This window comes from Solanum dulcamara, chromosome 3, assembly GCF_947179165.1.
Source record: "Solanum dulcamara chromosome 3, daSolDulc1.2, whole genome shotgun sequence".
In the NCBI taxonomy this organism is placed as follows: Eukaryota; Viridiplantae; Streptophyta; class Magnoliopsida; order Solanales; family Solanaceae; genus Solanum; species Solanum dulcamara.
The window spans coordinates 80,207,906-80,221,834 of NC_077239.1; the positions used below are offsets into that span (position 1 = coordinate 80,207,906).

Sequence of the window (13,929 nt, forward strand, 5' to 3'; positions counted from 1 at the left end):
AGAATAATAGGGGAGTTTGATTATTATTTGAAGTTGAAAGGAGAGTTCAATTTTAAAAATAAAATCGAGGGTGAAAACGATTTTCACCCGTACATTAAATCACTTAATTAGCCACGGTAAGTCAAATTAATTTAGCATAAAAGTACAGTACAAATAGGTATTTATATTCGTCATTTACTTTATTTGGCAACTTCTAAGCAAGAAGGAAATCTGAATTTCTAGATATTTGAGAAGAGTCAAGTTAGAGAGCCATTTGGATTTTGTAATTCTGATTTTTCATTAAAAAAAGATTTAAAAAGACTATTCTTTACGTGGTTTAGAGAAATTTATATTTTTCTTTGTGTAGACTTTCAATTTTCATCGTCTCCACAATAGTCCACGTGCCATTAAAAAAATAAAATAAAAAGTAAAAAAAAGGTTTTCCATATGACCAAGTATTTTATTACATGGAAACTTTCAATTAAAATCTAACAAAAATTTATCATCCAAAAAAAAAAGATAAGTCAAATTTTCCTAATTTAATGAAGAATATGAAAATTTCCTTGAGTAAAGTAGCTCTCCATAAACACAAAGTAAAACATACGCATATATAAATACATAAAAAGGATACGCAAATTTGGTCTCAATTTGACAAGTAACAATTCGTATATATAAACACCTCAACTCATTTTTATTATATCAGTCAAATACTTTAACTTGTAAGATAATTATCTAAACGCCTTCGAAATGTATGTGACATGCACATCAACATCGGTTGACGAGACACGATGAGAATGAGTTGAAATTTTTAGTTATCAATTGGAATCAAGTTAATGTGTCTAGATGTACACTTTTAAAATTGAAGCGTTTACTTGCCAGCTGAGATCATATTTGTGTGCTAAAAAATCAAACCCTTAACAATAAAATAAAAAATCAAATTGCCAACCAACTAAACTATTAAGAAACCCTCAATTTAAGTATCTGTTTATATATTATGGCTAAAGAATAATGTGAAAAGAAATTCCCAAAAAAAGTACTAGTGAACTATATTTTCCGAAGTTACTGGAATGGCATAAACTATTTGATAAATATCTGATGATAATTTAGATATGAAACTTGAGTATGATAATAATTCATATAGAAAACTCAAAAAATTAGATATTTGTTTGATCAATCACCTTATTATATTAAATAAAATTTAAAATAATAATACACTCAAAATATCCTAACAAATGATGTCATACATAAATAACTTTATAAAGATGTCCCCCATACATGATAAGTGTTGTGGAAGGAATAACTATATGTTGTTGACTCTCGTGTGCTTCTAGACGCTGGCGGCCTTATTTGGCTGCTAAATTATAAGCTCCTATTTTAATTATACATTCTCCAAGTTAACTTTTTTGCCCAAACTTAAATGCAAAATCTTTTCACATTTGGGGTGCGTTTGGCAGGAAAGAAATAGCAAGTAGATTTTTAATTAATATTTTTTGTATTTAATATATAAATAAAAAAATATTATCTTAAAATAGTTTTATATAATTTGAATAAATTAAATGGTGCGGTTGTGAATTGGTGGGGATCATAAGAGCTATGGTAATAACGTGAAAACGAAATGTATTGGAGCTTGGAGAGAATAGAATTAAGATTTCTTTTCGTGAATTTATATTATTAGACAATATCTACCGATCTTTTATTAATATTAATAATAATAACAAACTCTCAATGGGGTTAAGTACAAACATGAAGGACTAACAAACCTGTACTAATGAACCAACATGAATAAAATAAAAACTAGACAGAACTGTATATTCTATGATTATCAGGTAATTTATTTATATAACTTATTTTCTCCATTACTAGAAAATTTATTTTACTTATTATTAAAGAAAACCTTAATTCTTTTTAAAAAAAGAAGATATTTTCCAAATATACTAAACATAAAAAAAATAAAAAATATTTTCCTCCAATTCTAATTCTTTTTTCCAAAAAAAAGCGAGTGAAATATAAAACAGCAAGTAAGAAAGTAAATAGATGGCTTCCAAGGCCAGGGCTCGATCCTGCACGATTCGGACGACCACAACGTTTGGTCTCATATGATAGCCTAGCAAGCCCATAAAATTCCTCCAAAAATCTATAAACATGTGACGGCTGCAAATAAACAGTGAATCTTGAAAATTCCTCTAGAAGTACTATTTACGTCAAATAATACAAACTATAATTTCATCAAAATAATGGCCAGCTGGTCAATGAATCCAAAAAAAAAAACCAAAGGACCAATACATGTACCTAAGATTTTATTTTAAAAAAATCAACATTAAAATCGTCATCTTCCTTTTTTCTTGCTTCTATATAACCCCTTTGAACATCAAACTCCAAACTTAACTTTGCCTTTTATTTTTTTTTCCTTCTCATTCTTTCAAAGAAAAAAAAAATCATTTTATAAAAGACAACAACTATATCAATTGGTGCAATTTAATTTTTTAAATTTTGTTACAATATGGAGCCAGCAGATTTAAGTAATTTGCGTGGTCGTAGTATAAGGGGAAGTATGAGAGGAAGTATAAGAGAAAATAGTAATTCAATGTGGAGAAATAATGGAGTTGAAGTATTTTCAAGATCAACAAGAGATGAAGATGATGAAGAAGCATTAAAATGGGCAGCACTTGAAAAATTACCAACTTATGATAGATTAAGAAAAGGTATATTATTTGGATCACAAGGTGATAATGTTGCTCAAGTTGATGTTGATGATCTTGGTGTTCAACAAAGAAAGAATTTACTTGAAAGACTTGTTAAAGTTGCTGATGAAGATAATGAAAAATTCTTGTTGAAACTCAAGAACAGGATTGACAGGCAAGTTTAATTTTATTTCAATTTAACTTATATATATATATATAGTGTCGGAGACAGAATTCACTAAGGATTTCATTATCTATTATATGCATATAAAACACTATTAAAAATAAAGGTTTTTTGCACCGAATCAGTGAAAAATGAGCTCATTTCCCATCGAACAAAGGTCACTGAAAAAACAGATTCACAGTGAAATAGTAAGAAATTTTCTAATTTTTCTATATGATATAATTATGATTTTTTCTTTTCACGATTCAATCAAAATATATATGAAAATAGCCAATGAGAAAATAGTAATTTTTTAATTATGATTTTTTTTTTTAACCTTGAATATATGGTTTGATTTTTTGATGCCCCCTCTGATTATCTATTCCTTGTTTCTATATGTGACAATATAAAATAGTTTTTACACTATTGGAGAGATTAGCTAAAAAGAGAACTATAGGTATTAGGTAACTACTTATGACTTCTTCACTCGAATAATCAAGAGAGAGAGTCGGACTCAACAGCAACTCTGTGAAAATCATGATCTAGACACCATCTTAGGCCAGTTTTTAGAGCTAAAGCTTCAGTAGAATTATTTGAGCAAAAACCAAAATAGGCACTGAAAGCCATAATCATTTGTCTAGCATGGTCCCTAAAAACTCCACCTCCAGTGGTTACCTAAGTTAGAGAGTAAGGATATGCCTTCACTCCTAGTTTTGTAATGCGGAGGTCAGGTTTCACCCCCTTCACGCTCCTTTAGCTTATCTATTGAATCCCCTGAGAACATTTGAAGGAAAAGTAAAAAGAAAAAGGTGACCACTTACGAAAAGTAGTAGTCCATGATTTGTCTCTATGTGAACCTATTTCTTTTAGTTCGTTTTAAAAAAATGATCACTATAAAATTTGGAATTGATTTATTTTAAATTTCTCATTTTATTTTTAATGAGAAGTTTTTATAGTTACATAAATGTTATGGTATGATTAGTACCATACGTTTTAGAAGTCTTATAATCATATGACATGTTCAAAATTGCAAGTTTCAAAATCTTCATACTTAATATTCTTGTCTAATAAATTAGATTTATATAACTTGAAATGGAGGGAGTATAATTAATTACCTATTATACAACATGTTAAAATGGACTAATTGTGCAAATGTTCTTTACATTGTGAATGTATATGAGTATTTTTTTTTGTTTTATAATTGAGTTGGTTTTCCTTGTTTATCTAGTTTGATGCTAAATTCTAACTTTTTCTGAAAAAATAACAGGGTTGGGATTGATTTTCCATCAATAGAAGTGAGATTTGAGCATCTGAATATTGAGGCAGATGCATATGTTGGAAGCAGAGGTTTGCCTACATTTACAAACTTCATTACTAACTTCATTGAGGTAAGATTTCCCCCCAAAATATTTGATTTGTATTGAGTATGTTTGTATGTATAAAAAAGTATGTGTATATCTCATATGGTCTATCAGCTCATAGTTATTATCTCGTAAAATCACTTTCTTTGTTTGAATAAAATTGAAATAAAAAAAAATGTGATTTTCTGAGATAATAACTATTAGTTGAGTGGTCGTCTGTCAAATCAATCCTGAATTGATGGTAATTATTACAACATTAAAAGTTGTCTACTTTTGCCTGGTGATTTATTAGTCTGGTAGAATTTATTGATGAAGGAGAATTATAAGTTCAAATATACCTTGGAACACTGTGAAATGGTTATTTATATCCTTCTTCGATTAAAATCAGGCGATTTGTGGTGCTAATCGTTTCCATTAGTGGGAAGGGGCAAAAGTAGACAACTTCACATACTTCAAGGAGTAAATTTGAACCTTTAACGTAATGTAAATAACAAGAACAACAACAATAACAATGATAATGATCAATCTTGAAGATATAAGTAAATTACAAGTTCTTCTTTTGCAGTGTGATTTAAAAGGTGTTGTGAAAAACTAACATTTTTTTTTGTTTGTTGATTCATAAAGGGCATATTGGAATCAATGCACATCTTTTCATCGAAAAAACGTCCAGTTACAATTCTCAAGGATGTTTGCGGCTACGTCAAGCCCTGTCGAATGACTCTGCTTTTAGGACCTCCCGGTTCTGGAAAAACAACTTTGTTACTTGCTTTGGCCGGAAAACTTGACTCTGATCTAAGGGTAAGAATTCAAAACAACTTATAGAAAGTGTATTTCTTTTTCAACTATGAATATGTTAAGACTGAAGTTCATCATGTTATGATAAAATCAGGTTACAGGAAAGGTGACGTATAACGGACATGAGTTACATGAATTTGTGCCACAAAGAACAGCTGCCTATATTAGCCAGCATGATTTGCATATTGGAGAAATGACTGTGAGAGAAACTTTGGAGTTCTCCGCAAGATGCCAAGGAGTTGGTTCTCGTTATGGTTAGCATTTTCTTTTTAGTTCTATTTAATTCTTCTTACTTGGTTTTAGATATATACATGGTGAAATCAAATGAATCATGATTGAACAATTATTGACTATTGTTATTGAATTATTTTCAAGAAATGTTGGCTGAACTATCAAGAAGAGAGAAAGCAGCTAATATCAAACCAGATGTTGATATTGACATGTTCATGAAGGTAGGACTGGAAACGATTTCGATTTCTTTTAACTGATATACGTTTGAGCTACTTCTGAATAATTAATATTACTATTGTTGAGTGGAAATGTAGGCTGCATCTACAGAAGGACAAGAATCCAAAGTGATTACAGATTATGTTCTTAAGGTAAATTTTATTTTCCAATCATTTTTAATACGTTCGAGCTATTGAAAGGACGGTAAAGTTTGATAGATAAGTTATTCATTTGCATGTAAATTCCATTTTGCAGATTCTTGGACTGGATATTTGTGCGGATACTATGGTGGGAGATCAAATGGTAAGGGGTATTTCAGGAGGACAGAAGAAGCGTGTCACTACTGGTGAAATGATTGTTGGACCATCTAAAGCTCTTTTCATGGATGAAATTTCAACTGGACTTGACAGTTCCACAACTTACTCCATTGTGAATTCCCTAAAGCAATCTGTTCATATCATGAAAGGAACAGCTTTGATTTCTCTCTTGCAGCCTGCCCCCGAGACTTACAACTTGTTTGATGATATCATTCTCCTATCAGATGGCTACATTGTTTATCAGGGTCCACGAGAGGGTGTGCTCGAGTTCTTTGAATCCATGGGATTCAAATGCCCTGACAGAAAAGGCGTGGCTGATTTCTTGCAAGAAGTATGTTTTATAAGAAACAAGGATGATAAAGTTTTAGAACTGTTGATGCAGTGTCGGTTCTAATGTGGAATGTTTGGAATTTCTTGCAGGTGACATCTAAGAAGGATCAACAGCAATATTGGGTAAAGAGGGACGAGCCTTACAGATTTATCACATCGAAAGAATTTGCTGAGGCTTATCAGTCTTTCCATGTTGGGAGAAAAGTAAGAGGTGAGCTTTCAACCCCATTTGACAAGAGCAAAAGCCACCCTGCTGCTTTGCCTACTGAAAAGTACGGTATTGGAAAGAGAGAGCTTTTAAAGGTTTGCACTGAAAGGGAATACCTGCTAATGCAGCGGAACTCGTTTGTTTACATCTTCAAATTCTTTCAGGTGAACTACTTGGTCTATTCTATTTATGTCAAAGTGTTGACATATCCATGTGAAATTTACTAATCCTCTCTTTGTTTTTTTTTTCCAGCTCATGGTCATTGCACTTATGACAATGACCATATTTTTTCGAACTAAGATGCCTCGGGATAATGAGACAGATGGAGGAATATATACTGGTGCTCTCTTTTTTACGGTTATTATGCTTATGTTTAATGGTTTGTCTGAGCTCCCTATGACACTCTACAAGCTTCCGGTCTTCTACAAGCAAAGGGACTTTCTCTTCTATCCTTCATGGGCTTATGCAATTCCTTCATGGATCCTAAAAATCCCTGTAACTTTTCTTGAAGTTGGGATGTGGACGGTCCTCACCTATTATGTCATAGGATTTGATCCTAATGTTGGAAGGTATGGGAAGAAAGACTATATGGTGTAATCGTTTTCATATCGTCACAAATATTTATTGATCTGCTATTGCTTGTGCAGATTTTTCAAACAATTTTTGCTACTCGTAGTAGTAAACCAGATGGCATCAGGATTGTTCAGATTTATTGCAGCAGTTGGAAGGACCATGGGAGTTGCTAGCACATTTGGAGCATGTGCTCTTCTTTTACAATTTGCATTGGGCGGTTTCGCCCTTGCACGAAGTAAGTTTTGTGATTTAGGCGTTTGTGGTGGTTCATGTCTTTTCCAATCCGACTAATGCTTACTTTCTCTTTTCTCCAAATGGCGTAGCTGACGTGAAGGACTGGTGGATTTGGGGATACTGGACGTCACCACTCATGTACTCAGTGAATGCAATTCTTGTGAATGAATTTGACGGGGAAAAGTGGAAACATGTAAGTTCGTGTACATAATGCGGCCTGTAATGTTTTTTTTTTCCACCTATGAATGCTGAAATCAACTCTCACTGAAACAGATTGCGCCAAATGGAACCGAGCCCCTTGGACCTTCAGTGGTGAGATCTCGAGGGTTCTTTCCCGACGCATATTGGTACTGGATAGGTATAGGGGCACTTGCTGGATTCACAATTCTGTTTAACATTGCCTACAGTCTGGCTCTCGCTTATCTTAACCGTGAGTATCTTGAGTTTCTTCATCAATATATCCCTAGATAAAAAGATGACATGTACTAACATGGAATGAGTATCTGCAGCATTTGAAAAGCCACAAGCTACGATTTCAGAAGAGAGTGAGAACAGCGAAAATAGTGAATCATCGCCCCAGATAACTAGCACAACAGAAGGAGACTCTGTTAGTGAGAATCATAATAAGAAGAAGGGCATGGTTCTTCCATTTGAACCCCATTCCATCACCTTTGATGACGTTGTATACTCCGTTGACATGCCTCCGGTAAGTAACAAAGAATTACTAGTTATCAAAAACCGGTGCTTCAACTTTGCCTAAATCGAAATGTGACTCAATTTTTTGATGACTTGCAGGAAATGAGAGAGCCGGGTAGCAGTGACAATAGATTGGTACTTTTGAAGGGTGTGAGTGGAGCTTTCAGGCCAGGTGTTCTCACAGCTTTGATGGGAGTTAGTGGAGCCGGTAAAACAACGTTGATGGATGTCTTGGCTGGAAGGAAAACCGGAGGTTACATTGACGGGAGCATCAAGATTTCTGGATATCCCAAGAAGCAAGAAACGTTTGCCCGTATTTCTGGATACTGTGAACAGAATGACATCCATTCACCTTATGTTACAGTTTACGAGTCTTTGGTTTACTCGGCTTGGCTGCGTTTACCTCAAGACGTCGATGACCAAAAAAGAATGGTAAGTTCCCCTTACATAATTACCTTTCCTTCCATAATGAGAATTTATCCTACTGGTCATCTTATACCGGTTATCCCATTTCAGATGTTTGTTGAGGAAGTTATGGATCTTGTGGAACTTACACCACTAAGATCAGCCTTAGTCGGGTTGCCAGGAGTCAATGGTCTGTCAACTGAGCAACGTAAAAGGTTGACGATTGCAGTTGAACTAGTAGCAAACCCCTCCATCATTTTTATGGATGAACCAACTTCGGGGTTGGATGCAAGAGCTGCTGCAATTGTGATGAGAGCTGTTAGGAACACCGTCGATACAGGAAGAACCGTTGTTTGTACCATTCACCAGCCTAGCATTGACATTTTCGAGGCTTTTGATGAGGTAAAATGAACATCTTTTGCATCAATTTCTAATTCGTATTATGCCTTCCCTTTAGATATCAAGATACTAATATTAACATGTCATTGTAGTTATTTCTTATGAAACGAGGAGGACAAGAGATATACGTTGGTCCATTAGGTCGCGAATCATGCCATTTGATAAAATATTTTGAGGTAAGTTAGTTGTCTTTGGAAAGTAAGTTCCTTTTACTGTGTTTATATAATCAAGTACTGAGCTTATTTTCACCGTGAATTCAGTCGATACCCGGTGTTAACAAAATAGAGGAAGGTTACAATCCAGCAACTTGGATGTTAGAGGTCACATCGTCATCTCAAGAAATGTCACTAGGGGTCGATTTCACTGAATTGTACAAGAACTCAGACCTCTGCAGGAGGAACAAAACCTTGATCGAGGAACTAAGCGTACCACGACCTGGTTCAAATGATCTGCATTTTGAAACTGAATTCTCACAGCCATTTTGGGTACAATGTATGGCTTGCTTGTGGAAGCAACACTGGTCATATTGGCGTAATCCGGCTTACACTGCAGTCAGATTTATCTTCACAACCTTCATAGCACTCATATTCGGCTCAATGTTCTGGGATATCGGTACCAAAGTGTAAGTACTACAACACGAAAAAATGAAATAAGAAGACAAACTACCAACATATAACTTTTATAAATGCTAAAATGTGTCTTTTTGTTCTTTGTTTCAATAACAGGAGTAGGCCTCAAGATCTAACCAACGCTATGGGATCTATGTACGCTGCTGTTCTCTTCCTCGGTGTACAAAATTCTTCATCAGTTCAGCCTGTTGTATCCGTTGAACGTACTGTATTTTACAGAGAAAAAGCTGCCGGGATGTACTCTGCTATACCGTATGCCTTTGCACAAGTGAGTAGCTAGACAGTTGAATTTCCTAAAAATAACTAACAAATTTTCGGCTTAAAAGTTAAAATCATTCACATTATTAATTATGAAAATTAAACTTAAATTATTTTTTTCTTGCAGGTTTTTATTGAAATTCCTTATGTATTTACTCAAGCTGTTGTCTATGGTCTCATTGTCTATTCTATGATTGGATTCGAATGGACCGTAGCAAAATTCTTTTGGTATTTCTTCTTCATGTTCTTCACCTTCCTATACTTCACCTTCTTTGGCATGATGACCGTGGCTGTTACCCCGAATCAAAATGTTGCTTCAATTGTCGCTGGATTCTTCTATACAGTATGGAATCTCTTCTCAGGATTCATCGTTCCACGACCTGTAAGTTGTAAAATCTATTTTAACTTTTTTCTTTTAGTACATAAAACACAATTGAGAATAAGCATTTCTATGATATCTAGACGACATAGTTGAGTTATTTTTCCGTTACAAAGTCTAGTTTCATCACTTTGGTTTACAATAAACTCAAAGTTGAATGATCATTCGATTTTCTTCTTCTTTTGGACTTAAAACAGCGTATTCCAATATGGTGGAGATGGTACTACTGGGCTTGCCCCGTTGCATGGACGTTGTATGGTTTGATTGCATCTCAATTTGCAGACCTCCAAGATACAATTAATGGTCAAACTGTGGAAGACTACTTGAGAACTGACTTCGGAATCAAGCATGATTTTCTCGGAGTTGTTGCAGGTGTAATCGTTGCATTTGCAGTTGTTTTTGCCTTCACATTTGCTTTGGGTATCAAGGCATTCAATTTCCAGAGAAGATAGAAAAGTGTGTTTGTATTTCCAGTTGTGTTAATATATTTATACTTGAATAAGCTTATGAACGTTTTAGATTACTGAATATGTTGTCTTATTAATCTTTCTGAATTCCCAGTTTTCTTGTATTACATGTAGTAATTGTTATTCATAATTTTTTTCAGTGGAAATATATATACAATTTTATTTAATGGTTGTTCAAATTACTGTCTATGTTGGGAGCACTTTATTTGAAAATTAATATTTCATCATGAAAATTTCAAATCCAACTTGAAGTTGTATTTCAAATTTAGAAAAAAAAATTATAACCTGGTTTCCAAATCACTTTTGACGGTTGGTTATATTAGCTACCAACCAATACCGAGGATTAACAATATATGTTGCTTCGTCTTCTCGATCAATTGAGTGGGAATATCTTTAAAAACAACCACTATTAGAGTTGTTGAATTTTTTTATACTAATGTATCTTTGTAATAGCAAGAGCATGTAGTAGTTCATTTATGTTATCTAATCTATGAAAACATGTGACTATCCATTATGTGATATTCGACTTTTAGAGCATATTTTTTTGTCTGGTTTTGCTATATAAATCATATTTAATGTTATTTTTAAAGAAAAAAAGTATATTCAAACATGAATATTATTTCAAATATTTTTTGCAAGAACTATAACCAAACACAACTCTATGTCCATGAATTCAAATAAAGTGAAGAATATTTAGATTAATAGTGTATATAATTTAAACCCAGAGAAAAAAAAGGTCATACTACAACAAAAGAGACATTTAGTGGCAATACATTTTCCTCTTAACGGCAATATTTATTACCCAAGATTACAGTAGAGGAGCCAGGATTTTCATTAAGGGGATTCAAAATACGAAGGAGTAGATACACGAACTAGTCGAACGGATTCGACATGTACTATTTATACATAAAAATTTATTTTAACCATGTATAAATAGTATAATTTTTCGACGAAGGGGGTTCAACCCCCTAGCCACCATTTGGCTCCACCCCTACCCAAGAACATTTAGCGGGATTTGAGTTAAATCTCATTACATCCGAAGGAATTAAAGTACTCATTAGCGATGTTAATATAAAGTTTTGGTCCTGAATACTCATATTTATTATTACCATTAATATAATATAACGATAGAACAACTTTCTTCTTTAATAGGACACGCAACACAAATCTCAATTAACCTACCTACCAAATAACTGATTGGAAAAGGGAAAATAGTCTAAATAATGTTATTGATTAAGTGGACCATGTTAAAGTGGTCACTTGTCAGCTCACTTTTCCTGACCAGAATTCATCACTTATTAGCCTCACATTACTATTTCTTCTTCTTCTTCAACACAATATAGACAATGAATCCTTTTACAATCTTGCCGGAGGGCTGCATATCGGAGATAATTTCATTCACAACTCCCGCAGACGCCTTAAGATCATCGGTTATCTCAAGAGGATTCAAATGTGCAGCTGAATCTGATGTCGTATGGGATAAATTTCTACCGTCCGATCATCAACATATAGTTTCCCGATCAGTTTCTCCTGTAGTTTTTGACACCAAAAAGGACCTTTACTTTAGACTCTCTGAGTCTCCTATCCTTCTTGATGAGGGCAAACTGGTAATTTTCTACTTGCATTTTTCTTCCATTTTGTATGACAGTTTTAGTCAGCTTAAAAAAGAAATACTTCTTACAATGAGAATATCATACTTCTTTGTATATAAATATGGAAAAATGTTTGAAATATTCCTCAACTTTGCGATTTAAAGCTGATATACACTCGTGGTTCACATATGCCTATCCTGTTACACAATTGATTACTCTTTTTGCTCTAATGACCCAGATATATACAAATGTATGTGAGATACTTTTGTAACGATAAGAATATATGCGAGTCACTTTTATAATAAGAGGTAACTCTAAATTGCAAAATTAAGGGTATATTATACCTTTCCCTAGAAATAATTGAACTTTAATGTTTTCATTTTTTTCATCAACACGATGATTTATAGCCGTACAAACATATAAGGCTTATTTTAGACCATAAATTTCAAATATAAAAAAGATTTTTACTCCTTCCCTCTCAATTTATTTGACGGTGAAGGAAAATTTCCATTTGACTTCTACTTTTTTTATTATTAGCAGAGTTTTTGGCTTGACAAAACAAATGGGAAGAAATGTTGTCTACTGTCTTCAAGGCAATTGACGATTTCTTTTTCAGACACCCAATTATTCTGGGAATACACATCTGATGCAGATTCAAGGTATTTGCTCTGCTTTGTTATGATAAATTTGGGCGAATCAAAATGAATTGACCAAATGTCTGTTCGAAATTTGCTTGGGTCAAAATGAGTATGGATTAATTAAGTTTCACTTTTATGTAGTCAAACATCACCACATAAGTTGAAATACAGAGTTTTTATTGAGGTGAATATTTATTTGACTACAGATTTCCAGAGGTAGCATTTCTCAATAACGTTGATTTACTAGATATCCGAGGCAAGATTGGAACTCGAGAGTTATCCTCACGAGCAAATTATGCAGCTTATTTAGTGTTCAAAGTATCCGAAAAGTACCATGGCCTCGAATCAAGTAATGCTATGGTTCGATTTGTTAATCAAGAGAGTGAAGACGAGGCTGAAGAACGAGCTACTACTGTTATACTAGCAGCAAGAGCACCAAGGAATTTAAAAGGAAGATTACCAGAAAAAAGAAATGATGGATGGCTCGAAGTAGAAATTGGCAAGTTTTACAATGGTGAATCAGGTGATGATAATGGTGCTGTTGAAGCAAGATTGTTGGATTCTAGGCCTTTTCATGCTAAGTGTGGTCTTATAATCGAAGGCATTGAGTTTCGTCCAATATGATAAGGATTCAGGATTTAGAGTTTATCAGTTCTTTTACTAACTCACCAGTTAATAGTACAACAATAATTGAGTTTGTAGTCAAATAGTTATGGATAAAAAAAATAGAGTTTTGATACATATATATGTAGTGTTTGAGCAAAAGATACTGGATTCACGTAAATACATGTATTACATGTTAGATTCGTCTCTTCTCATGAAACATGTTAGTATAGTGCAAATTTCATGACTTTGAACCGTGAAAGAGATTTGACAGGAAGCTCTAACAGGATGGAGTTGACAATATCAATAGGCAAATTCGGGATTTTTGTGCGGCAACCCATTGGATAGCAGGGGAATACTGCTAGGTTTTCTTAGAACAGGAACCAATTAATACAATATTTAATCCTAATTCAACTCGAATACAATTAAATGTTATAATTTGAAAACTATACAAAATTAGAAAATATGTGGAAAGAATAGCGGTATTGATATTAACCAGAACACTTCTAATTAATGTAAAATACAAAGTTTAAAATTTTCCATATTTAAAATCTTATAAGTCGTCATGAGCCCTAGCTATATATATATGGAGAAAAAAAAACTTAAAACCCTAAGTAAACACAATTTCAATGAGTTTCAATTTGGGAGATGATGCAATCATTTGCATCCTCTCAAAACTTCCTGTTGAATCTCTTCAACGTTTCAAAATTGTACACAAATCATGGTGTTCAATTATCAATGACCCTAATTTCATCAAGTTGCATATAAATGAATC

The 13,929-nt window shown here is 33.4% G+C and overlaps 2 protein-coding genes across 3 annotated transcripts; both read left to right on the top strand.

The window, feature by feature from the left end:
- The first annotated feature begins 2,361 nt into the window (after positions 1-2,361).
- Positions 2,362-10,500, top strand: LOC129883248 (pleiotropic drug resistance protein 1). Its single transcript, XM_055957872.1, has 20 exons — positions 2,362-2,835; positions 4,091-4,211; positions 4,809-4,982; positions 5,074-5,233; positions 5,355-5,431; positions 5,525-5,578; positions 5,682-6,074; positions 6,164-6,445; positions 6,534-6,850; positions 6,929-7,089; positions 7,178-7,281; positions 7,362-7,518; positions 7,598-7,794; positions 7,884-8,216; positions 8,301-8,591; positions 8,681-8,764; positions 8,849-9,210; positions 9,314-9,485; positions 9,603-9,857; positions 10,052-10,500. Exons 1-20 carry the CDS (start codon positions 2,480-2,482, stop codon positions 10,304-10,306), a joined length of 4,305 nt encoding a protein of 1,434 aa, XP_055813847.1. The 5' UTR covers positions 2,362-2,479; the 3' UTR covers positions 10,307-10,500.
- Positions 10,501-11,573: 1,073 nt separating this feature from the next.
- LOC129881898 (F-box protein PP2-B10-like) lies at positions 11,574-13,352 on the top strand. 2 transcript variants are annotated; one of them, XM_055956013.1, is made up of 3 exons: positions 11,574-11,928; positions 12,451-12,572; positions 12,758-13,352. In XM_055956013.1, exons 1-3 carry the CDS (start codon positions 11,668-11,670, stop codon positions 13,173-13,175), a joined length of 801 nt encoding a protein of 266 aa, XP_055811988.1. In that variant the 5' UTR covers positions 11,574-11,667; the 3' UTR covers positions 13,176-13,352. The 2 variants fall into 2 exon arrangements, with proteins under 2 accessions (XP_055811988.1, XP_055811989.1); XM_055956014.1 differs by having other exon boundaries at positions 11,576-11,928; positions 12,454-12,572; positions 12,758-13,351.
- Positions 13,353-13,929: the final 577 nt, after the last annotated feature.

What these genes read in the sequence shown, in the direction of transcription:
- LOC129881898 (XM_055956013.1), top strand. Translation starts at nt 11,668, where the DNA reads ATGAATCCTTTTACAATCTTGCCGGAGGGCTGCATATCGGAGATAATT. An exon ending in TTCTTGATGAGGGCAAACTG is followed by an intron (nt 11,929 to 12,450) that starts GTAATTTTCTAC and finishes TTTTATTATTAG; the next exon opens with CAGAGTTTTTGGCTTGACAA. An exon ending in ACATCTGATGCAGATTCAAG is followed by an intron (nt 12,573 to 12,757) that starts GTATTTGCTCTG and finishes ATTTGACTACAG; the next exon opens with ATTTCCAGAGGTAGCATTTC.
- LOC129883248 (XM_055957872.1), top strand. Translation starts at nt 2,480, where the DNA reads ATGGAGCCAGCAGATTTAAGTAATTTGCGTGGTCGTAGTATAAGGGGA. An exon ending in CGGTTTCGCCCTTGCACGAA is followed by an intron (nt 7,090 to 7,177) that starts GTAAGTTTTGTG and finishes CAAATGGCGTAG; the next exon opens with CTGACGTGAAGGACTGGTGG. An exon ending in GATTCATCGTTCCACGACCT is followed by an intron (nt 9,858 to 10,051) that starts GTAAGTTGTAAA and finishes GACTTAAAACAG; the next exon opens with CGTATTCCAATATGGTGGAG.